Source organism: Salvelinus namaycush, unplaced genomic scaffold, assembly GCF_016432855.1.
Source record: "Salvelinus namaycush isolate Seneca unplaced genomic scaffold, SaNama_1.0 Scaffold41, whole genome shotgun sequence".
Taxonomy (NCBI): Eukaryota; Metazoa; Chordata; class Actinopteri; order Salmoniformes; family Salmonidae; genus Salvelinus; species Salvelinus namaycush.
Genome location: NW_024061098.1, coordinates 280,280 through 306,447, shown reverse-complemented (window position 1 = coordinate 306,447; position 26,168 = coordinate 280,280). Strand labels below are relative to the sequence as shown.

The following is a 26,168-nucleotide window of genomic DNA, read 5'->3' as shown; positions in this document are numbered from 1 at the left end:
AGCAGACTTATGGCCTGGGGGTAGAAGCTGTTAAGGACACAATTTTTTGGACCTTCCTCTGACCGCCTATTATATAAATCCTGGATGGCATGAAACTTGGCCCCAGTGATGTACTGGGCCGTACGCACTACCCTCTGTAGCGCCTTACGGTCGGATGACGAGCAGTTGCCAAACCAGGCTGTGATGCAACCAGTCAAGATGCTCTCGATGGTGCAGCTGTAGAACTAATGGGCAAATATTGTACAATCCAGGTGTGAAAAGCTCTTAGGGTGTTTTCACATACAGTGGGGCAAAAAAGTATTTAGTCAGCCACCAATTGTGCAAGTTCTCCCACTTAAAAAGATGAGAGAGGCCTGTAATGAGAAAAAAAAATCCAGAAAATCACATTGTAGGATTTTTAATGAATTTATTTGCAAATTATGGTGGAAAATAAGTATTTGGTCAATAACAAAAGTTTATCTCAATACTTTGTTATATACCCTTTGTTGGCAATGACAGAGGTCAAACGTTTTCTGTAAGTCTTCACAAGGTTTTCACACACTGTTGCTGGTATTTTGGCCCATTCCTCCATGCAGATCTCCTCTAGAGCAGTGATGTTTTGGGGCTGTTGCTGGGCAACATGGACTTTCAACTCCCTCCAAAGATTTTCTATGGGGTTGAGATCTGGAGACTGGCTAGGCCACTCCAGGACCTTGAAATGCTTCTTACGAAGCCACTCCTTCGATCAGTCGTCCTGGTCCCTTTGCAGAAAATCAGACCAAATCATTATGTTTCCACCCCCATGCTTCACAGTAGGTATGGTGTTCTTTGGATGCAACTCAGCATTCTTTGTCCTCCAAACACGACGAGTTGAGTTTTTACCAAAAAGTTCTATTTTGATTTCATCTGACCATATGACATTCTCCCAATCTTCTTCTGGATCATCCAAATGCTCTCTAGCAAACTTCAGACGGGCCTGGACATGTACTGGCTTAAGCAGTGGGACACGTCTGGCACTGCAGGATTTGAGTCCCTGGCGGCGTAGTGTGTTACTGATGGTAGGCTTTGTTACTTTGGTCCCAGCTCTCTGCAGGTCATTCACTAGGTCCCCTCGTGTGGTTCTGGGATTTTTGCTCACCGTTCTTGTGATCATTTTGACCCCACGGGGTGAGATCTTGCGTGGAGCCCCAGATCGAGGGAGATTATCAGTGGTCTTGTATGTCTTCCATTTCCTAATAATTGCTCCCACAGTTGATTTCTTCAAACCAAGCTGCTTACCTATTGCAGATTCAGTCTTCCCAGCCTGGTGCAGGTCTACAATTTTGTTTCTGGTGTCCTTTGACAGCTCTTTGGTCTTGGCCATAGTGGAGTTTGGAGTGTGACTGTTTGAGGTTGTGGACAGGTGTCTTTTATACTGATAACAAGTTCAAACAGGTGCCATTAATACAGGTAACGAGTGGAGGACAGAGGAGCCTCTTAAAGAAGAAGTTACAGAAGTTACAGAGGCTAAATGTAGCTACGCAGTTGGTCTGTAGAATTACGTTTTCTTCTGTTTGTTTTTGCGTGAGTTATTTGCTACATTGTCACTGTATTTTTGTTTGTTTTGATTTCTTGCTCTGTGAGAGGGTTAGGGTTAGGGTTAGGGTTAGCTCTGTGAGCCAGAAATCTTGCTTGTTTGTAGGTGACCAAATACTTATTTTCCACCATAATTTGCAAATAAATTCATTAAAAATCCTACAATGTGATTTTCTGGATTTGTTTCCTCTCATTTTGTCTGTCATAGTTGAAGTGTACCTATGATGAAAATTACAGGCCTCTCTCATCTTTTTAAGTGGGAGAACTTGCACAATTGGTGGCTGACTAAATACTTTTTTGCCCCACTGTATAGCCTTTTTTATTACCTCTTTTTCTCCCCAATTGGTAGTTACAGACTTGTTCCATCGCTGCTAATCACGTACGAACTTGGGAGAGGTGAAGGTCGAGAGCCGTGCGTCTTGCGAAAACATGACCCCGCCACAAGGAGTCACTAGAGCGCGATGGGACAAGGACATCCCAGCCAGCCAAACCCTCCCCTAACCCGGACGATGCTGGGCCAATTGTGCGCCGCCTCATGGTGTCACACCCTGATCTGTTTCACCTGTCCTCGTTATTATCTCTACCAACTCCAGATGTCACTTGCTTTCCCCAGTGTATTTATCCCTGTGTTTCCTGTCTCTCTGTGCCAGTTTGTCTTGTAAGTCCAAGCCTACCAGCATTTTTCCTGTTTCCCTGCTTTGCATTTTCTCCTTTTGCTAGTCCTCCCGGTTCTGACCCTTGCTTGTTTTCTGGACTCCATGTCCACCTGCCTGACCATTCTGCCTGCCCTGACCTCAAGCCTATCTGCCCTTCGGTACCTCCTGAACTCTGAACTGGTTTTGAACTTTTGCCTGTCCACGGCCATTCTCTTGCCTACTTCCTTTGGATTTATTAAACATGTTAAACTCCAACCATCTGCCTCGTGTCTGCATCTGGGTCTCGCCTTGTGTCATGATACATGGGTCTCCCGGGCGGCTGCGACACAGCCCGGTATCGAGCGTGGGTCTGTAGTGACGCCTCTAGCACTGCGATGCAGTTCCTTAAACCGCTGCGCCACTCGGGAGGCTCATATAGCCCTCTTTAAAATAACCAATCCTCTTTAAAGTGAACTAAAAAAAGCTAAATAATTCACTTCTCTTTGTATTCACACTGCCCTTGCCTTTGAATGAGGACTCAATTATTTTGCCAGTTCACTTCACCTATTTTGTGGTCAGAGTCCTCCTCTTTGCATTCACATTGCTATGTTTAAAAAGTAACCAAGATATTTTTCCAACATTCACTCGATGCACTCTGGGTTTTTACAAAGTGCAGGACAAGCCATTCCATCATATCATGTTATCGGACAGCTAGATATAACTACTTACATTTGGAAGCTAATAGATTGCATTTAGTTAAAAGATGAGACATAATAATTATAATCAGAAGATAATATTAACATGTAAATATAATTAGTAAATAGCAGAACAATACTGCAGATTAGATCATGCTGTAATTGAACATTGTACACCCAATGTAGTCTATTGCCCCTTTAAGAGCTAACATTGACGTTGTGGTTAGTGCTATCCGGGATCATTGAAACGTCCGTACCCTGAATCCTAAACTTTACCCTTACCATAAGGGCGGCGCACAATTGGCCCAGCATCGTCCTTGTTTGGCCGGTGTAGTCCGTCATTGTAAATAAGAATTTGTTCTTAACTGACTTGCCTAGTTAAGTAAAAGTCTAATTTATATTTTATTTGTAAAAAAATTACCATTTTAAATGTCAACTTCAATGAGTTAGCGTCAAGACCTTCATTTTGTACCCTTTGTTGTGATTCTCACCAAATATTCTCACACTATTCAAACTCCACAATCGAATAAACAACTTATGAAGCTATCTAAACCTACAGATCACATATTGCAAACAAATAATCTGAACATCATGTCAGTACAAAACTCCACAGATATTTTGACATTTCTGTGCCTCCATAACAATCACTAATCAATATCCAAAAACGGCACATTTTCCACGAACCTGCACATCATCATCTTCTCTTTTGTGGCACCAATGTGAGGGGTTATAGCAGGGTGAAACTGTGTTTCAGTAATCTAGTGTGTGGTGCGGAAATAATGACAAGCGAACCGGGGGAGCTTTGTATTCACATTGCCCTAAAAAAGGGAACAGGACCGTGGAATTAAAGCAAACCGATCTCCGACTACCTCTCGAGATGGTCTCAGTTCAGTTTGCTTCCGGGGCTCTTTTGAGGGGTATGAGTTCCTTTTGTAGTGTTCACACCCCACAAAAAAATTCTGCGAACACTGAGTTCACAAAAATTGTCTGAAAGGGACCAAGAGACATACCCAGAAAGACTCACAGCTGTAATTGCTGCCAAAGGTTATTCTAACATGTATTGACTGAGGGGATGGATTACATATCTAATCAAGATATATTAGTGTTTTAACTTATTTAATTTTTTACCAATGTTAGTATTTGTCTTCCACTTTGACATTACAGTATTTTGTGTAGATCGTTGACAAAAAATGACAATTCAATTCATTTTAATCCCATTTTGTAACAACAAATGTGGAAAGTCAAGGGGTGTGAACAATAGGGGGTGTGCCAAACACGTTGTTAATCGTATCCGTTTATCACACTTGATAGGCTACTCGTAATCAAATTGAATTGTGATCGGAAAACACAGAAGTGCGGTAAAGCGCATACTCAAGTGCTGCGCTATCACTCAGAGTGCATCTGATGTTCCTTCACTCAATCACACATTGTTCACAATCCCGACATCTGAATTGCACGAGTTACTTTCATAGTCTAAATTATCAACAAAATAGGTGCGCTCTGATGCCATTCTTCAGCGTTTGGTTGAAGCATTCTAACCCTCCGTTAGCGGGTTGTAGGTTGTGGGTTGTAGTAGGCCGTGCGGATGCGTTGATTCCCTTGTTGCTAAGATTGGAGGAGAACTCGGCAGAGGTTAGCTGGGGCCCATTGTCCGTGGTGAGAGTGAGACCCCACCTTGCAAACAGGCTGTCCACGATGGCCATGTGTTGTGACAGTTCTGACAGGAACAACTTCTGGCCACTTGGAAAGTGGATGTCATACGCCATCACCAGGAAGCGCTGATGGTGAGGGACTGCGTACCTATGGATCTCACCACAGATGTCCTGCTGGATTTGCTCCCAGGGATGGGATTGCCAATGCAAGAAACTGCAGGGGGGGTTGGGCAGAATAACCTGTTTTTCCACTGAGGAGGCATGCAGCACAATCCCTGACCAGGGCTTCAATGTTGTGGTCGATGCCTGGCCACCAGGTGAGGTCTCGACATCATTGCTTGACCTTAGTGCGCCATGGATAGAACATGCGCACACAGGCCACTCGGGACCACAGTGCAAAACCTTTGAGAGACACAGATATCTTCCCAGCAAGAAAGTTTGTGCTTCACCCTGGGGAAAGGTACTCACGTAGTGGCCATCTAGTGAGTATGTGGGTGTGCAGGGTAGACAGCGTGGGGTCCTGTTCAGATGCTTGCCTCAGCTCTTCCTGTGAGACGGCTGGCTGAAGGGAAGTCAAGCGTCGGTGGAGCGTGAGCGGTCTGCTACCACGTTATCCTTCCCAGGAGTGAACTACAGCTGATAGTCCTACAGCTGATAGTGCTACTGCGGTCGGCTCATCGAGCGCAGCCGAAGTGACTTGTAGCCAGTTCCTGAGACTGACAGTAGCATCATGAGGGACTGGTGGTCGGTTACAGCCTACCGTACACGTAGAGGTACCACCTTTCGCATGGGCAGACACAGGCGAAAGAGATTGGCCTCTCGATGCCATTCTGCAGCAGTGAGAGGCCAGCTACTAGTGCTCCAGCTGAGGCGTCACAGGTGACGATAGTGGGGCAGACTGGGTCAAAGTGAGCCAAGACTAGGGCTGTGGTGAGCTGGCTCTTCAGTGAGTGGACCGCCTCTGAGCAGGCTGCAGTCCAGGCCCATGGCTCGTCCTTCTTGAGGCGCTGGCGAAGGGGCTCTGTGGTCTGAGAGTAGTGGGCCAGAAACCAGAGGTAGTAGGCTGTCATGACCAAGAATGAGGCCACCTGAGAGGCTGAGGTAGGTTCTGGGATTTGGTGGTTGGCTTCAGTGTTAGACATCAGTGGGGCAATGCCTTTTGCCCGCACGAACTCAATGGTTGGAGCTGCAAATGTGCACTTTTCGCAATTTAGGGTCAGGTTGTTCTGCACTAGAGCATTAAATACTCTGTGGGGTCGATGGTCATGAATGTGGAAGTCAGGGCCGTGGACCACGATGTCATCCAGATCGACTGCCACCCCAGGTATTCGAGGATGGTTCTCATCACATTCTGGAAGCAGCTGGTGGCGGAGCTAAGGCCAAAATGCATGCTTGTGTATCTGAACACGCCAGCGTGTGTGAAGAAGGCTGTGAGGTCTCTGCTGGCTGGGTGTAGGGGCACCTGAAGATAATCCTAACCCAGGTCAAGCTTTGTGAAGACCCTGCAGCCGTGAAATTATGCGGTCAGCTCCTCAGCTGTAGGCAAGGGCTACTTCTCTGGGACAACAGCCTTGTTCACAGCATGGAGATCCACAGGTCTGGATTCCACCTGACTTCTTGGTTGCGATGACCAAGTTTGAAATCCAGGGGGCAGTATTGACTGTCTTGATGATGTCTGCCTCCAACTATGACTGGAGATCTTTTGTGACGTCATCACGCAGTACAAAGGAGATGCGCTGCAGGGACCGCATGACTAGGGTCACGTCCATCAAACAGAGCTGGCCAGTTCTGTTGCCATGTGCAGATAACGTGGTGGATAGCTGACCTTCTCAGGTCTGTGTGATCAAGAGGTCGAGGCCCAGGAGCTTGGCACCCAGCTTAGCAACGTGAAATGTGAATGACGGTAGGTTCTTGGTGCCGTAGTGCACTGGGAACTGGAGCATGCCTACAATGTCCATCTTGCATATCTTTCCACTGGCTGGGCAGTTTGAAGCCCTTGAAAAGTGAGAGATAGCCCCACGGTTGCCGCAGCTACGTCTCTTTATTTTTTTCTGTGTGCCCGCTGCACAGGCATGCCAGTGTCTGTGTCCATACAGCTATCGAAGTGGTAGTGCGTGCGCAGCGAGTGATCGCTGTAGGGCGCCTGCGCGGGCTTAAGATGCTGTGTGAGACTGGATGGGGGCCGAGTGTATGCTGTAGAGCCGTCTGTTGGCATATAATAGTATTCCAAAGCCGCTTCAACCTGGAGTGCTCTTTTAATAGCTCCAAGTTAAATTATGCAGTTCCAAAAGCAGTTTCTACCATGTATTTTCAGATAACATCCCCTCTATCAATTGATCCCTGATGATCTTGTTCTGAAGTGCCCTGTAGTTACAAAAACTAGCCAAGTCCTTCAGATTAGCCACGTAGCTTTGAATGGACTCACTGGGCTGTTTGTGTCTTTTCCGTAACCGGTAGTGTCGGAGGAGCACTAGCCCTTTCCCGGGGAAGTGGTTCGGTAGTAGGCTGACTGCAGCATGTGAATGTAGGAGCCAATCCAAGCACTCTGAAAAACCTCTGTCCTGAGGCAGTGACACACTAGGGCTGTCCTACGCTTGTCTGAGATTGTAGAAAAGTCCATAGTGTAGATACAGTGCCTTCCACATTTTATTAGGTTACAGCCTTATTCTAAAATGTATAAAAAAAAAACATATCATCAATCTACACACAATACCCCATAATGACAAAGCAAAAACAGGTTTTTAGAAAGTTTTGCAAATGTATAAAAGAAAACCCCCCCGGAAATATCATATTTACATAAGTATTCAGACACTTTACTCAGTACTTTGTTGAAGCACCTTTGGCAGCAATTACAGCCTTAAGTTTTCTTGGGTATGATGCTACAAGCTTAGCACACCTTTATTTGAGGAATTTCTCCCATTCTTCTCTGAAGATCCTCTCAAGCTTTTTCAGGTTGGATGGGGAGCGCTGCTGCACAGCTATTTTCAGGTCTCCCCAGAGATGTTTGATCGGGTCAAAGTCCGGGCTCTGGCTGGGGATCTCTCTGTACTTTGCTCTGGTCATCTTTGCCTCTATCCTGACTAGTCTCCCAGTCCCTGCTGCTGAAAAACACCGCCACAGCATGATGCTGCCACCACCATGCTTCATCATAGGGATGGTGACAGGTTTCCTCCAGACATGACGCTTGGCATTCAGGCCAGAGTTCAATCTTGGTTTCATCAGACCTGGGTTGTTCCTCTTTTCAGTTCGCTGCAGCTAACGACTGGAACGAGCTACAAAAAACACAAACTGGACAGTTTTATCTCCATCTCTTCATTGAAAGACTCAATCATGGACACTCTTACTGACTAACAGTTGTGGAGCTTCGCATGATGTATTGTTGTCTCTATCTTCTTGCATTTGTGCCCAATAATGTTTGTACCATGTTTTGTGCTGCTAGCATGTTGTGTTGCCACCATATTGTTGTCATTGTTGTCACCATGCTGTGTTGTTATATGTTGCTGTCATGCTATGTTCTGGTCTTATGTCTCTCTTTATGTAGTGTTGTGGTGTCTCTCTTGTTGTGATGTGTGTTTTGTCCTATATTTTTAATCCCCGGTCCCTGCAGTTGGGGCCTTTTGGTAGGCTGTCATTGTAAATAAGAATGTGTTCTTAACTGACTTGCCTAGTTAAATAAAGGTTTTAAAAAAAGGAGATCCTGGGCTGGCATAGTTACACGTGATCTGCAATTGTAGGGCCGGTTGGACGTACTGCCAAATTCTCTGGTAGCGAAATTAACATTAACATCTCTGGCAACAGCTTTGGTGGACATTCCTGCAGTCAGCATGCTAATTGCACGCTCCCTCAACTTGAGATATGTGGAATTGTGTTGTCTTTGATTGGCCGTTTGTATTTTTGTCCAGTACAGTAGTGCACTGCAGACAGTAGGGCCTAGCTGCTGCTGCGCTCTCCCGTCTCTCTCGTTGAATGACAGCAAACACTATTGAAGAATCCCATCCATAGTTCCTACCCCTACTTTTAACCAATCACGACGAAGGGGCGTAGACTTCGTATACTGAAATTCGACTTTTCTCAAGAAAAAATGTGTGTGCGAATAGCCCAAAAAAACGGACATACACCAAAACGAACAAAAACGTCACAATTTCATCATAAATTTGCAAACTGTTTCGACTGGGAAGCATGCAACAGGCTTAACTCCACTGACCCTGAATGAAATGACTGGACCAATTAAATCAGATTCCCTCCCTCTCGCAAAGATTGGGTCATCATCCCCTTCATTTGAGGAAGACTACCGATTAAACATATTAATCAAATAATTTTTGGGGTGTTAAAAATAGTCATTTTAAAATACCTATCACATTACACATTTAGTAATGACAGAATGCATTTGAAAGTTCACGCACAGTAAAACTTATGTATGACTTTATACAATTTTATCGGTAAGAGTGGGAAGGGGAGTTGCTGTGTGCATTGATAAGCACACCAAAGACAGTATTAATGATAAATAATAAAAGACTTCTAATAGCCTAGGCCCTAGGGTGTAGCTTGTAGCTTGCTAATTTTGTACAAATTTTTCTTTCAAATTTTTCTTTTCTTTCAAAAAATGTAAGTGTATACAGTTGAAGCCTATGGTGGCAACATTACAAATTTTGTTATGCACATGCACATGAGCCTTAAAACCTGTACATTTCCACTGTCTGTTTCTCTCATGTAAGTAAAGAAGCCAGTGTTTTTCCTCTTGTTTCTGAGCAACTTGGTCATGCAGCCAAAGACAAAGAGCCTCTGAGAGTGACACGTTTTTCATCCACCCTGTTATTTTCATATCTTTCAAGGGCACAGCTGTGTGGGGATGTGAAGAGAACATAGGCTAGAGCCTCTAAGGGATCGGTGTCACGTTCCTGACCTCTTTTCCTTTGTTTTGTATTTATTTTAGTTGGTCAGGGCGTGAGTTGGGTGGGTTGTCTATGGTTGATTTTCTATGTTGGGATTTTGTGTTCGGCCTGGTATGATTCTCAATCAGAGACAGCTGTGAATCGTTGTCCCTGATTGAGAATCATACTAAGGCAGCCAGGGTTTCACTTGTGTTTTGTGGGTGTTTGTTCCTGTGGAGGTTTTGTTGCCACACAGGACGGTTTCGGTTTTGTCACGTTGGTTGTTTTTGTATTTTGAAGTGTTTTGTTGATTTTCATTAAAAGAATGAACACTAACCACTCTGCGTTTTGGTCCCCACCTTCTGTCAGCGAGGACAGCCGTAACAATCGGTGTGTCCCCCGCGGGACGGTTGAGCTAACGTGATAAGTAACAAAAGAAAATCCCAGGACATAAACATATCTGATATGGGCAGAAAGCTTAAATTCTTGTTAATCTAACTGCACTGTCCAATTTACAGTAACTATTACAGTGAAAGAATGTCATGCTATTGTTTGAGGAGAGTGCACAATTATGAACTTGAAAATGTATTAATAAACCAATTAGGCACATCAATCAAATGTATTTATAAAGCCCTTCTTACGTCAGCTGATGTCACAAAGTGCTGTACAGAAACCCAGCCTAAAACCCCAAACAATGCAGGTATAGAAGCACAGTGGCTAGGAAAAATTCCCTAGAAAGGCCAGAACCTAGAAACCTAGAGAGGAGTGGCCAGTTATCTTCTGGCTGTGCCGGGTGGAGATTATAACAGAACATGGCCAAGATGTTCAAATGTTCATAGATGACCAGCAGGGTCAGATAATAATAATCACAGTAGTTGTAGAGGGTGCAACAGGTCAGCACCTCAGGAGTAGATGTCAGTTTCATAGCATCTCTACCACACCTGCTGTCTCTAAAGAGTTTAAAACAGCAGGTCTGGGACAAGGTAGCATGTCCGGTGAACAGGCAATTGTTCCATAGCTGCAGGCAGAACAGTTGAAACTGTAGCAGCAGCACAACCAGGTGGACTGGAGACAGCAGTCTCTTCCTTTTGATTAGAATTTCCACGACAAACTTGAGCTGGAATGTGAAGCTAACTGAAGCTGGCTAGCTTTTTAACAGCCTGAGTAGATCTAGATTGCTTCGTATTATATCACTCTTGCCTAGAGAAAGAGGCGAAGCGAAGGGATAACTGGGCCCAGAAACTGTTTTCTCCAGCAGGTGGCGTTTACTTTTTTTTTGCTCACCAAGGGAGGATTTTTTGTTTCGCGGTCAATGAGTGTGTCGAATTTGGTTAACAAAAAAAGGTATGGCCTATTAGCTACGAGTGGCTTATTTGATCGAATAGAAGTTATTTGATCGAATAGAAGTTTTGTAATCCTTAGGTTGTTATGAGTGTGCTTATATAAGTAGGACACATGACATCGCGGCAACTATGGGGACTGATCAAAATGTACATAATGGTTACACGCAGGAAAATGGGGGAGGGTCATGCTTTCTCATTTTCAGTCAAAGGGAGGGTTAGTATTTTTTTAAATCTAGTCCAGGGGAGGGTCATGTAAATGATAACATGTATATATTTCTCAGTGTCTTAGAATTAGTTGTATATTAGGCTATACAGTTGAAGTCGGACGTTTACATACACTTAGGTTGGAGTCATTAAAACTCGTTTTTCAACCACTCCACATTTCTCGTTAATAAACTATCGTTTTGGCAAGTCGGTTAGGACATCTACTTTGTGCATGACACAAGTAATTTTTCCAACAATTGTTTACAGACAGATTATTTCACTTCTAATTCACTGTATCACAATTCCAGTGGGTCAGAAGTTTCCATACACTAAGTTGACTGTGCCTTTAAAAAGCTTGGAAAATTCCAGAAAATTATGTCATGGCTTTAGAAGCTTCTGATAGACTAATTGACATAATTTGAGTCAATTGGAGGTGTACCTGTGGATATATTTCAAGGCCTACCTTCAAACTCAGTGCCTCTTTGCTTGACATCATGGGGAAATCAAAAGAAATCAGCCAAGACCTCAGAAAAAAATTGTAGACCTCCACAAGTCTGGTTCACCCTTGGGAGCAATTTCCAAACGCCTGAAGGTACCACGTTCATCTGTACAAACAATAGTGCGCAAGTATAAACACCATGGGACCACGCAGCCGTCATACCGCTCAGGAAGGGGACGCATTCTGTCTCGTAGAGATGAACGTACTTTGGCCTACAATCCTGACTGTCAGGAGGAATGGGCCACAATTCACCCAACTTATTGTGGGAAGCTTGTGGAAGGCTACCCAAAACGTTTGACCCAAGTTAAACAATTTTAAGGCAATGCTACCAAATACTAATTGAGTGTATGTAAACTTCTGACCCAATGGGAATGTGATGAAAGAAATAAAAATCTGAAATAAATCATTCTCTCTGCTATTATTCTGACATTTCACATTCTTAAAATAAAAGTGGTGATCCTAACTTACTAGGATTAAATGTCAGGAATTGTGAAAAACTGAGTTTAAATGTATTTGGCTGAGGTGTACGTAAACTTCTGACTTCAACAGTATATCGATTTGTTCCCAATGCAGCCCATCTGATTCTCCACTGGGCGCCCAATATCAATTGCGCCTATAGGCTATTTAGTGTGGTCTCAATCAAATGATCCATAGCCTATAAGCTATGAAGTGCATGCTCGGAGAAGCACAGAGCAAAGTTATATTTCTAAGATAGCTGCTGGAGTGATGTAAATAAAACTAGGCTGCATTACACGCTCAATGGATATTCCAACCCTGGGCTCCTTCCTGCTCTGCTCTTCCTGATCAAAAACGTGTTTGTGTGCTGCTTAATCAATGGCTGTGCTGTGTAGGGGTATGGTGGCAGTTCAGGAGGAGAGTCAAAGGTTTCTTCCGGAAACAATTTTTGATTAGGCCTTGTCCTTAAAAAGGTTAAGTTTGAGAAGGAGAGCGTAAAGATGATAAGGAGGACCAGAGGTCAACTTTGATAGCTTGCGACTGCTATAATTTAATTGATTAAAAACAATGTTTCTTGTCCATGATGTATTTAACAGAGTTTGACTTAACAATAAGCCAGCTTCGAGTAACTTACATTGTGGTGCTGGAACTTGATGGAGCAGCCGTGCACAATCAATTGCAAATGGACAGCTCATGGTAGGCTACTGAAAGTGGGAAAATTCGAATAGGCATAATTCATTTAAACAGTCTTCATTTTAATTAGACTTTACTAACAACAAGAGGGCTTTGTGTTGGAGCCTATTTCTTCCTATTTAAGAAATAAGAGGTAGGCCTACCTGTTTGACAGATGAAATTAGGCTATAGGCTGCTATATCCATAGATTTGTTGGTAAATTCCTCCACTCACCATGCAATCTCTACCTCCGTGTCAGTGAAGGGCTGTTAAATGTAACTCGAATTGAGGGGGTATACCATAGGCCTTCCTTTTATTAAAGAAAATGTCAAAAAGCAGAGGCCTACCCCTTGTTAGCTTAGAAGATTTTGAAGAAAATAAAATGGATCTGATTATATAAATTGATCTATGACAATGCTTTGGTCAGCAATGCTTTATGCTAGAAACACGGTGTAAAATACCCAGGAAAGACGTGACTCAGAGGGATACGGGGATATCATTCTTTAATTTCTTTGATATGCCGAGGCTGACTTTGCTTGGGAAGTAATCAATTGATTAAGATATTCAATTTCTGTACAATAGAAGATGTTTAAACCCAGACAGCTTATAAGGGCACAAGGCAAGACCTAGATGCAGAATGGTCAGGCAGGCGGGTACAGCGTCCAGAAAACAGGCAAGGGTCAAAACCAGGAGGACTGGTAAAAGAGAATAGAAAAAAGGCAGGAGCACGGGAAAAACACACTGGTTGACATGGAACATACAAGATGAACTGGCACAGAGAGACAGGAAACACAGGGATAAATACACCAGGGATAACAAGCGACACCTGGAGGGGGTGCAGACAATAACAAGGACAGGTGAAACTGATCAGGGTGTGAAACACTTGTGACCTACCCTCATTGGGTTAAGCCATGGAAGAAGAGTAGCCAGCAGTTAAAGCTGACATGTTTCTGTGTTGGTTGGCCTACTCTGTCTGGGGTGGAAAGGTTGGCCTAACTTATGTAAGGGAACTCCCCCCCCAATTGTACAAAATAACATGGCAAGTTATTGGCACCGGGCGGAGCATATACACGATGGACAAATACACTACTTCTGGCGGTGTTTCATCCAAAGTTGATGGCAAATGCCATGTTGCAAATGAGCTGTGTAACACTCCAAAAATCCTATAGTGGGCGAGTGCGTTCTATCCTAATTTTTCATAGGCCTATTGTAACGCAAGTCAAGACCCAAGAGTAAAATTTTGAAATTTTGAAAGTTTTGGCAAAAACTTATCACCCCCTTAAAAAAGTGCTTTCTGGACCGTTTTTCGAAATTCTTTCGAGTTGTATGTCAATTACACGTATGAAAGTACCATGTTCAGATTCCTAATGACGTCTTTAATTTTTTACAAACAGGGACAGTTTAGATGCAAACAAGACACACCGATTTGGCATTGGAGAAATATGTTAAGATGAACACACAGTCATATCTATTTATCCATCCATTGTTAGCCTTTAATTTTGGTAATGTATTAAAAAGAGATTCCGCTAATATGTAGAATTACGTAGAATGGCATGACATTTTTTATAAGAAGCTAAAACGATGATGATAGTTTCATGCAATGCCTTTACTATATAGGGGATCTTTCCTCCCCTGCTCTTGTCCACGACAGAGTATGTGAGGCAGAGTATGTGAGCGGAGTTGAGCGGTTGGAAATCCCGCTCATCACTCATGGAGCTGTGCTTAGCTCCAGTGCCCCATGTTCTTTACTACCACTCTGATTTTAAAAAACGCTCCAAGCTCACAGGAACAATACTCCTGCTCCAAATTCGCTACATTCATTAAAATCACTATTGAATCAACATCCATCTATTTTTGTGACTACCTGGACCTACCAATTGGTTTTACAGTATTGAAACCAAACCATATGGATTTGAATGAAAAGTATTTGAATAAACATGAAAAGGTTAATGTAAGAAGCGAACATAATTTCAGACTACATGTCATATTAAACAGCATATAAACACTCTAAATAGGGCAGGAGCTAGACAGGGAGCCTAACAAAGAACGAAAATTAATTATTTAGGCTATATTATTTCAATTATTTCAAGGCCTACAATCTGAATTTCATGCCATCTTTATTGTTTTGAAAACAATTTCAGGGGGATATATTTTAATAAAATGTGTGAAGCATTTGCGAGTACGAGATAATAAAAATGAATAACTGCCCAGAATCGGCCCAAGTACATCGGGCCGTTTCCGTCTACCGGAATTCAGCCAACTTTGCCGGCATCTCACCAGAATCCCCCAGAAGCGGCCCAATGCAAATGTTAAATAAATGTATACAAAATTACCCTATTTAGTATTTTTAAATATTACTATTATACATTTTATACATACAAAATTACCCTATTTAGTATTTTTAAATATTACTATTATACATTTTATACATACATACCCATCCACAAAAAAAAACATTTTGTGTCGGAGGAAATACAATACACCTGGTGACCGTGTCAGCGTGACTGAGTCGTTACAGCGCGCTGGGACAAGGACATCCCGTCAGGCCAAACCCTTCCCTAACTCGGACTACGCTGGACCAATTGTGCGTCGACTCATCGGTCTCGGCCAAGTACGGGTCGAACCAGCATCTGTAGCAACGCAGTTTGCACTACGATGCAGTGTCTTAGACCGCTGCACCACTCGGGAGGATTCATCCACAACGTTTTTAAAGCTTATCAATTGCACAAAGTATCAAAATACTACACAGGACTCTAAAATCATTTCATTTAAATGTTAATTGTATTTTTTGATCACAGAAACAATGAGAAAATATGGAAAAATGTATTATGAAATATTAATTAAATAAAGCAGCCCGTGTATTCATCTTCCAGAGAGTAGCCCCAATTCGCCCGAGCCCCAAGTAATACATTTAGGTCAGATAATTATCACCGGAAATCGGCCTGAGCCCCAAGTAATATATACATTTGGGCCAGATAACTCTCACCGGAATCGGCCCGAGCCCCAAGTAATACATTTGGGCCAGATAACTCACACCGGAATCGCCCCGAGCTCAATCCCCGCATCCTAGCCATAAGTAATACTGCCAAAGGCGGCCCAGACTCGGGCCACATGATGTCAGCCGAGTTTGACTCTCAGCTGGAATCGGCCCAGATCAACTGTGCTAGCTGGGGATGGCCTGAAGAGCAGGCCAGCAGTGGAGAATATCCTCTCCACACTTGCAGAGCCTCTGGGGATGCTAAACATGCATTTGGCCACTCTTGCCAGGCTGGGCAGTAATGCAGAGTTGTTTTTTATATTTCTATAGGTAGGCCTAAAGGTTTTCTGGCAAAATAACCCAATCAAAACGGAAAGCTCCTTGAACGTGGGAATGTGGCAGGCCTATTGGGCAAAAATCAATTATGGCCTATTTTAAAGATAATAGAACAAAAATGAACGAAAAGTTTAAGAGATCTGATTTGTTGTTTATAAACACTTCGCTACGATGACACCTTTAGTCATCTACCCACCTCGTTCCTTACTTTTAGCATGTGCACGAGGTAAGTACACCATCATACTTTTGGGATAAGTGTATTTTCAGATTTCACATTGATTCTTTAGTTGTGGATTGTTTATGTAGCCAGTGTGTAACAACTGCCATATCCTGTGCGTAGAACAACGCCATCCGGTCTATAACCTAACAGTTTAGTACCATACCAGCAGGTGGCATCCAAGCCTTACACATAACAGTGGACATTACATCACTGCACTCCCTCTCCTGCTCTTGGTCCTCATCTTTGTAAGTCAACTTGATTTAGTACCTGTGTGTTTTATCAGTTTCTTTATGAAAATATTTAGCAAACTCCATGACAGTAGCTAAAGCATGGAGCTATTAGCAGCACACAAGTAGACTACAAATGCATGCTGGGGAGGGCATGCCCTGAGCTCCTAAAGTGAGACCAACAGGACTGAAATTGGAGCGGGCGAGAAGGCCGAAGCTCCAGCCTTTAGGAATCTCGCTCCATGCTTCAGTCAAATTGGCCAAGCTCAGCTCCTCACTCTGCTACAAACTCCGCTCACATACTTTGGTCCAGGTGGTCTGTGCACTCACAAGCTTCTGGCCCGCAGCCATGTGTGCTAGCAAAATTACGGCATTGCCATACCGCGTTGCCATGTAGTGCTTACAAGATGAAGAACAGTTTCTAATCCTGCATATCTAAGGCTCTAGTCTGTCCAAGAAGTGATAGTAAACGTAGACATGTAGACATGTTCTCTGCTATCCACTTAGTTTTAATTATTATTTTGGGTATAGGGGAGAGTCACATTTTTTAAAGTGTTCAGGGAGGGTTTAGGTCAAATATATTTTGCTGAAGGGAGGGCCATCCATTTTCATTTCAGAGAGATCCGATTTTGTCCATATAACCCTGATTATAAATACCGTTCACTCCCTTGAGAAAAAACACTTTATATCGGAGTTGTGCCTGTTAACACCCGTATCTGCTTATCTCCCATTGGCTAGAATGGTCCAACCTGATCTTGCCTCCTCCCGACTGCCTTCCATTTTTGATTACATTTATCTTCATTGTTACAGCGGCCACTTGAGTGTCTGGTCAATATAACGGATAATCTGTGACTCTGGTTACTAGATAATTCAATGACACCAGGTAAACAATGCCCCCCTCAGGCAGAAAGTGTTATATTAAGAAGTGGGACTCGTGTCCCTGGCTGGCTGCTACTCAAAGATATCTTATTAGGTCATAGATCAAATTCCCTGCAATAAACTTACAAATATACTGAGTATACCAAACATTAGGAACACCTTACTAATATTAAGCTGCATGGACTATACAAGGTGTCGAAAGCGTTCCATGGGGATGCTGTCCCATGTTGACTCCAAAGCTTCCCAAAGTTGTTTCAAATTGGCTGGATGTCCTTTGGCTGGATGTCTCCCAAATGTTGTAACAATGCAGAGGGCTCTGTATAGCCTATATAAACACAAATGTTGCTACCTTGACAACAGTCCTGTGCTACTGTGCGAAGTGCAAGAAGTATGAATGCCCTGAATTCTGCAGAGGCCGTATCACTATAAATGCTGCACGGCCAATGCAGACCTCAGATTGATCATGCAGCGTGTTTTACAAAATTTGGGAGGAGCAAGGCATCACCATACAGAGCTTGATTTGGCATCTGCAAGACGAGGCTCTGCAATTGAGTCACACCCTCCATACGGAGCCTCCGGATCGCATTGCCAGATCAAGCATAAAAGGCTCTGCATGGTCAATCCAGCATCTGCAGTGGCTATACAGCATTTACTGTGATGCGGCCTTCACAGAAGTCTGATCATTCATACTTCTTGCACTTAGCAGAGCACAGCTGTTATGAAGGAAGTTGTCAGGGAAGTGACTTTGTTTATACAGGACCTCCCGCACCCACCTACAGTCAACCAATCATGTCAATGCGGAGCCCTCCACATTATTACAACACTTGCGGAGCTCGATTTGGCCTCTGCAAGCCTCCAGAGGGTCCACAATAGCGGCAAACCCCATATGGAGCCTCCAGATCGCATAAATTGGCTTTCAATTTGTTTTTTACAGAGCGTCTTTGCAATCTACACTTATAACATCTTGTTCTAGGGTCGCAAGTAATATCACCACACCGGCACCCAACATGAGTACAGGCACTTATTTCACCTTTTTTTGTAATCAAGCACTGATTTCAACTATAGGATTAGGGTTAGTAATTTTATCCTACTCCTCTTTTTTTGACCCAAGGTGCAGGAGCCCGGCTCCGGGTAGCTCCAGCTCAATTCTGAGTGAACCCACAGTGGTTTTCTTTTGCCCCAGGGCTAAGGCAAATCATCAAAATCAAATGTATTTATAAAGCCCTTCTTACATCAGATGATATCTCCAAGTACTGTACAGAAACCCAGCCTAAAACGCCAAACAGCAAGCAATGCACGGTGGCTAGGAAAAACTCCCTAGATTAGAAAGAACCGCAAGAACTGGCCTATTAATTCAAGGAGCGACAGTGACACCCTGTGGTAGACATTTTTCTTAATTTCTCCTGGATGGAAATTTACCGCGTATCTTTTTTCACCTCTGCCATATTTTCCCCTTTCCACTATCATGATTCAAACTATATAATAAATAGAGTAGTTGCGTGGAATACAGAGGGGAGGAAAGGATGGCCGAGGGGCAGTATCAGAGGAGCGCACGTACCTGTTCATTGCTACGCTACCCCCATGCCCTACCACATTGAGCATAATTAAAAGCGGGGGAAATCAACGGTTTTGTGATTATTAAGTGGCATGGATATCATAAAATGAATTGGTAAATAAAAAAAGACGCAGTAGTCGAGGGTGATTGCCCAACTACGCACGTGCTTCTTCTGTATCCGCAGTCACATGACATTACTTCCTGGATCACATTTGTTTGTGCAGCGGCCAAAAACATGTTTTATTGTTATTGCAGGCAATAACAAACGGAATCTTCCAGCAAAATATGACTGAAGGAGAAACGGCGTTAAATAAAATATAAGGATATAGCTAAACAAGTCAATTAAATCAATAGATATACATTTTCGCCAATATCTTGACAGATTGCGGCAACGTCTTCGGTCGATAACAGATAAATATCCTGGCTACCGTTATCTATGTCGTTTTTAGCTTGCTAGCTGGTTGCATGTGTGTTATATTTGGCGATAAATCTATAACTGAAATCTATAAACAACTGGCTAGCTAGACAATGACAACCTCGATACAGACATAACATCTAACATTTTATTTATTTATTTATTGCTAGGAAGCTACTGTAGCTTGCTACTAGTAGCGAACCAAGTCAGCAGAATATAGCTAACGTTAGCTAGACAGCCTCCGAAATAACGGGAAACAGGTTGTTGGCAAACTGTTGTGTCCGTAGAAAGGTTTTCTATTTGAACTAAGCAGGACATACAGAATTGCTGTGAAAAAAAATGTCAAAATACACAAATTTTCCGGAACCAGGCGACGACCACAACCCTTTCCAGGTGATATGATATGCGATCGTAAAATACTTTACTTAGCTACTGTTATTGTATTCATTTTTTTAGCTAACGTTACAATGTTGGTGAAAAAATGCATGTTTCGCCTGTTACACTGTAACGTAATGGCAGACGTGCTGTTACTCATTACATGTGATGTTGCTGTTTTCTCCATGCTCTAACCCAGGCTAATGATATATATAGTAGCTGAAAATGTGTTAGTGTACAAAGGGCTCATTGAATGAAATAGAACATATTGATACTTACGTGGTCAAGGTAACGTCCCAAATGGGCCCCTATTCCCTAGTAGAGCACTATTTTGATTCTACGGTTCAATGTAGTGCACCATATAGGGCCATTTAGGACGTCACCTATATAATTAGAAATGATAATTAAATATTAATATATGAATAGTAATAGGATCTCTGACATTTATTTTATGATGTTCTGTCAGTGATGTTTATCTTGTCTGTGTGTCAGGACCCTGCAGTGACTCAACACAGCAGCAACACTGAGTATGCCACACTGGATCTTTACAACCCATTTGACAATAAAAATGGGGTAAGAGATGTGTAGTTAGCTACGTGTTTGTGTCAGAATATGAATGCTTTGGAGATTCAGTATATGCAGTAATAGTAATGCAGTATGGTAATAATGCATACAGGAGTATATATGCTAGCTGTATGGCATCTTTCCTCATAGATGTGCTTCGGCAGAGTAGCAGGAATGCCACTACATTCCAAGCAATTGGACATGGTTACATGCCACGATGCTCCACTCCCATACAGAGTTGTTTGGACATATGCTCTATAGCCACTCTTTGCCTGTGGTCATTATAAACGTTATTGGTAATTATATAAGTTGATTTCTTGTCGTAATCCACTCTCTAGCCCCCACCACCAGCCTATGCAGCAACTGCACCATCCGCCCCCCAACCTGTTGTTCCTGCAACAACCCCACCCAGTAGGACTACACCCACAGAGCCCCGCAACTATGGCACCTCCTTCACCCCCCAGGTACTTGTTCCATATGTATTAGACAATTATCAGGAGTCACCTGTGCAGGTTGTAGAATTAACTTCATACAGCTAGAAATAATACTCATAGACAAGCAACTCATATTTCTGTATGATAATTACATTTCCTGATGTTTATTTACTAGCTTGACATGGAGCACCTGAACTTATCAGACTAATTTCTACGAAATCAAGTTCAACTTCTGTATTTCTACTAAGGTACATGGAGCTATATTCAGCTCTGCATTAAAGCCTGACGTTTTCCTTCTCTCTGTTTCTTTAGCAGACCGCGGTCAATGCCACCACAGCAGAGCTCCTGAGGAAGCAGGAAGAGCTTGAGAAAAAAGCCCGCGAGCTGGAGAGGAGGGAGAGGGAGCTGGACTCACACGCCCTCGGCCCTGGAGCCAGTAAGAGAGGGAGATGGTGGTCGTAATGATGATGATAGAGATTGGTTTGAGAGAAAAAAAGTGGATACATGAGTCTGATATGAAATGATTGAGGGGTGGGGGGAGGGTGTTAATAAAGGAAGGATTGGATTACCGTATACTGGTTCCTAACTGCACATGTAACATTGGGAAACAAAGATTGCTCCCATTGCTGAATCATTTGAAGTAACACTCTCTCTTCCCCCATCTCTCTGTCAGCTCGTCAGAATAACTGGCCTCCCCTGCCCTCTTTCTGCCCTGTGGGACCCTGCTTCTACCAAGACATCAACATGGAGATCAGCCAGAGCTTCCAACGCACTGTCTCCATCATGTATTACTACTGGATGTGTAAGTTTCCCTGTCTGTGCCTGGCTGTCTGTCTGGTGAAGTCATCTGTAACACTTCCATGAAAGAATGATGATTAGAATAATGCTTAGATTAAATGTTTTATGAAAATGTTAAGCACTTTTAGAATGTTACCTAATACTTAATGACACTGTTAAAACGTAGAGATTTCTCAAATTAATTTACACCAATTTGGAAGTGATACATTAATAACAAGGTGTACCTGTGTGCGTTCAATGTAACTATCTCTTTATCCCTTTCCCTTCCAATGCAACTTTAAAGTGCTCTAGTATCCAAACTACAGTTCTGACCTCCCTACCTTTCTCTTCTTATTTTGCCTACATACCTATCCATCCCTCCATCTCTGGTCTGCATTTCTGTCACCTACCTTATCTCATTTCTTTACCCCCTTTTCTCATCCTTTCCCCCTTCATCTACTCTTCACTTCCTTTCTCCCCATCACGTTTCATGCTCTCATTCACTCCCCTCTCTCACTCCCTTGCTCTCCCTCCTCACTTCACCCATCCTACACTCTTCCTTTTGTCTTCATTCTCTCCCCCTCTCCTAGTCACAGCCTGCACACTGGTGTTTAACTTAATGTCCTGCCTGAGTCTGTTCTGTGTGGACACTTCTGGTGGTGTTGGGCTGGGCCTGGCCATCCTCTGGGTCCTCCTCTTCACCCCCTGCTCCTTTGTCTGTTGGTACAGGCCTGTGTACAAAGCCTTCAGGTGCGTACTATTGCACGTTTCCAATTTAGGGGCTTGTCATTACAAAACGGACATGATATATTTAGGTTCCTTCTTTATATCAGGTTATAGTGAACGTATGAATGCATTTTTTTTCTTTCAGGAGTGACAGCTCCTTCAACTTCTTCGCCTTCTTCTTCATTTTTTTCGTCCAAGTGATCTTCTACGTCATCATGACCATTGGCATTCCTGGTTGGGGTTTCAGGTATGTGCCACAAACAAGCCAATCATGTTACAATTACTATATCTTTACCTTACATCTCCTATACAGTACATTCCTCATACACCTATCCTTCACACTCCCCCTGTCTCTATTTGTCTTCTTTCTTTGTGACTGTCTCTCTCTCCTTCCCTCCCTGTCTCTGTTCCACTCAGTGGCTGGATTGTGAGTCTGGCTGCTCTGAAGACTAGCGTGCCTGTTGGTGTGATCATGATGCTCAATGCCATCCTATTCACTGCCCAGGCTGCCATGGGGGTCGTCTTGCTCAAGCGGGTAAACCTGAAATGAAGGCGAGGGGAATTTAGCCAGTTTTAACCAGGCTTAAGGGTATTGTATGGGGGCCTCCCGGGTGGCGCAGTGGTCTAGGGCACTGCATCGCAGTACTAGCTGCGCCACCAGAGTCTCTGGGTTCGCGCCCAGGCTCTGTCGCAGCCGGCCGCGACCGGGAGGTCCGTGGGGCGACGCACAATTGGCCTAGCGTCGTCCGGGTTAGGGAGGGTTTGGCCGGTAGGGATATCCTTGTTCCAGCGACTCCTGTGGCGGGCCGGGCGCAGTGCGCGCTAACCAAGGGGGCCAGGTGCACGGTGTTTCCTCCGACACATTGATGCGGCTGGCTTCCGGGTTGGAGGCGTGCTGTGTTAAGAAGCAGTGCGGCTTGGTTGGGTTGTGCTTCGGAGGACGCATGGCTTTCGACCTTCGTCTCTCCCGAGCCCGTACGGGAGTTGTAGCGATGAGACAAGATAGTAATTACTAGCGATTGGATACCACGAAAATTGGGGAGAAAAGGGGATAAAATAAAATAAAAAAGGGTATTGTATGCTAGGGCAAATCAGGACAGTGTGGAGTAATTACAGTAGGTAGACAATGGTTTGGAATTAGGTACAACATGGGGGAGGAAGGAATAGGATGAGGGTAAAAAGGCTACAGCATATACATCTAGCTTCTCACATTTTTTTTCATCTTGACCCAGTATGTCAATAAACATTTAGAATCGTCCACAGAACTTAGAGTAATTGTTTTGAATTTTCAGAGTATTATTTACAGTATTGTTTTCAGATTGATGGCGAGTATGGTGTTGAGGTATGGGCAATTCCACGGCAACAGTGATACTGAGACTAAGATTCTTCACTCTAAAAAGGAATGTCAAACAAAAACCAATGATTGCAAAGTTAAACAAACCATGAAACTCTATGCACTAGGACTACTTTTAACAATTTCCATTGAATTAAACACAGTGTAGATGCAAAGTTTGGTAACAATATAACAGTTTGTGCTGTCATTCTGTTACCAAACTTTGCATCTGCGCTGTTCTTGTAAAATGTTTAGTGGAAATTGTTACAAGTAGTCCTTGTTCATAGTATGGTTTGTTTAACTTTGCAATCATTGTCTTTAGTTTGACATACATATTAAAGTGAAAACTGAGTCTGTGTCACTCTGTTACTGTGGAATTGCCCATATGTATCATGTATTAAAGCCTGTCTTCCTCTCCCCTCCAGGTCCACTCTCTGTACAGGCAGACCGGTGCCAGCTTCGTGAAGGCTCAGGCTGAGTTTGCCACTGGAGTGATGTCCAATCAGGCTGTACGCCAGGCAGCTGCCAGCGCCACTGCTTCTGCAGCTCAGGGGGCCTTTACTGGTGCGGCTCGATAGAGAGAGGGAAGGCAAGCAAGTAGGGCAAGGGAGCTGGTAGAGAGCGAGAGAGGGGTAGGTACAGTATGTATGAGGGTGTACAGTACAAAAGAAGTAGGCAAGACTCAGGTGTTTTGATAAATTGTTACATCAAAGTAGGTGAAAGGGGTGGGACTTGAGTTTGTGATGGATGCACAGAAGTGATGCTCCATATTCAACACTTAATTAACAGCCGAACGGTTCAATTATCTGTGGCCAATGCTATTATGGTTGCTAAAGTGAGCTCTAAAAAGTCAATTGTCTTGATATCCCAAATGAGAATGCCTACCTATTTACACACACTATCTTTGCCAAAATCACAACTGTAAATGAGAAAAACACGTTGTTTTGGGTTGTAATATTATTGCTATTATTATGTTATGTTGATGCTGTATTTGGTTGTCATGGTTGCCATTGTTCTTTCTTGGTTTGAATAAAAATCAGTTGATACGCTCAATATTTTCTACTTCCCTTTGGTCACTTCACCAATACAGTATCATTAGTCATGTCAGTAGCCTAACCTAATAGTGTATGTGTAGGCCTATTACGTCTAAGACTAATATGGGCAGAGCGTGTTATTCAGTGTTGTATATAATGTAGCGTTTCTGAAAACCTCTTCAATGGACTGATAAAGATGTACTTTAGTCTTCCCTACAGACTCCTGGGACACTACATCAATGATGCATCCTTTTAGTCATCATTTCTGTTATTTCTGTAACTTGTGTTTAATATACTGAACAAAAATATAAATGCAACATGTAAAGTGTTGGTCCCATGTTTCTTGAGCTGAAATAAAAGATTCCAGATATGTTCCATTCGCACAAAAAGCTTATTTCTCTAAAATGTTGTGCACATTTGTTTACATCCCTGTTAGTGAGCATTTCTCCTTTGCCAAGATAATCCATCCACCTGACAGGTGTGGCATATCAAGAAGCTTATTACACAGCATGATCATTACATAGGTGCTCCTTGTGCTGGGGAAAAAAGGCCACTCTAAAATGTGCAGTTTTGTCACGTAACACAATGCCACATATGTCTCAAGTTTTGAAGGAGTGTGCAATTGGCATGCTGACTGCAGGAATGTCCAACAACCGCAGACCAGGACCTCCACATCCGGCTTCTTCTTGGACTGTGACCAGCCACCTGGACAGCTGATGAAACTGGGTTTGCACAGCCAAAGAATTTCTGCACAAACTGTCAGAAACAGTCTCATGGAAGCTCATCTGTGTGCTCGTCTTCCTCATCAGGGTCTTGACTTAACTGCAGTTCCACGTAGTAACCAACTTAAGTGGGCAAATGCTGACCTTCGATAGCCACTGGCATGCTGGAGAAGTGTGCTCTTCACGGATTAATCCTGGTTTCAACTGTACCGGACAGATGGCAGACAGCGTGCGTGTATGGCGTCGTTTGGGCGAGTGATTTACTGATGTCAACGTTGTGAACAGAGTGCCCTGTGGGGTCATGGTATCGGCAGTCATAAGCTACGGACAACGAACACAAAATTGCATTTTATCAATGGCAATTTGAATGCACAGAGATACCGTGATGAGATCCTGAGACCCATTGTCCTGCCATTCATCCGCCGACCATCACCTCATGTAGCAAGAATCTGTACACAATTCCTAGAAGCCGAAAATGTAACATTTCTTCCATGGGCTGCATAATCACCAGACATGTCACCCATTGAGCATGTTTGGGATGCTCTGGATCAACGTGTACTACAACATTCCAGTTCCCGCCAATATCCAGCAACTTCGGACAGCCATTGAAGAGGAGTGGGACAAAATTCCACAGGCCACAAACAGCCTGATGAACTCTATTCGAAGGAGATGTCTTGCTGCATGAGGCAAATGGTGGTCACCAGATACTGACTGGTTTTCTGATCCATGCCCCTACCTTTTTTAAAAAGGTATACATATCTGTATTCCCAGTCATGTGAATTCCATAGATTAGGGCCTAATTTATTTATTTTAATTAACTGATTTCCTTATGAACTGTAACTCAGTCAAATCTTTGAAATTGTTGCATGTTGCGTTTATTTTTGTTCAGAGTACTTTAAAGGGCCAGTTTACCTGACACCAAATCCTGGACTAAAAAGCATGCTCAATGTACAATCTCCATTGAAATCTTTTTTTTAGTCCACGACTACTAAACTTCAACTGTGACTGTTAAA

At 43.2% G+C, this 26,168-nt stretch overlaps 1 protein-coding gene across 1 annotated transcript; it reads left to right on the top strand.

Annotated features, from left to right (window-relative positions):
* Positions 1-18,968: 18,968 nt before the first annotated feature.
* Positions 18,969-24,806, top strand: LOC120041144 (secretory carrier-associated membrane protein 3-like). Its single transcript, XM_038986101.1, has 9 exons — positions 18,969-19,583; positions 20,058-20,138; positions 20,468-20,593; positions 20,876-20,999; positions 21,237-21,365; positions 21,931-22,090; positions 22,212-22,313; positions 22,484-22,601; positions 23,825-24,806. Exons 1-9 carry the CDS (start codon positions 19,530-19,532, stop codon positions 23,975-23,977), a joined length of 1,047 nt encoding a protein of 348 aa, XP_038842029.1. The 5' UTR covers positions 18,969-19,529; the 3' UTR covers positions 23,978-24,806.
* The last annotated feature ends 1,362 nt before the right edge of the window (positions 24,807-26,168 follow it).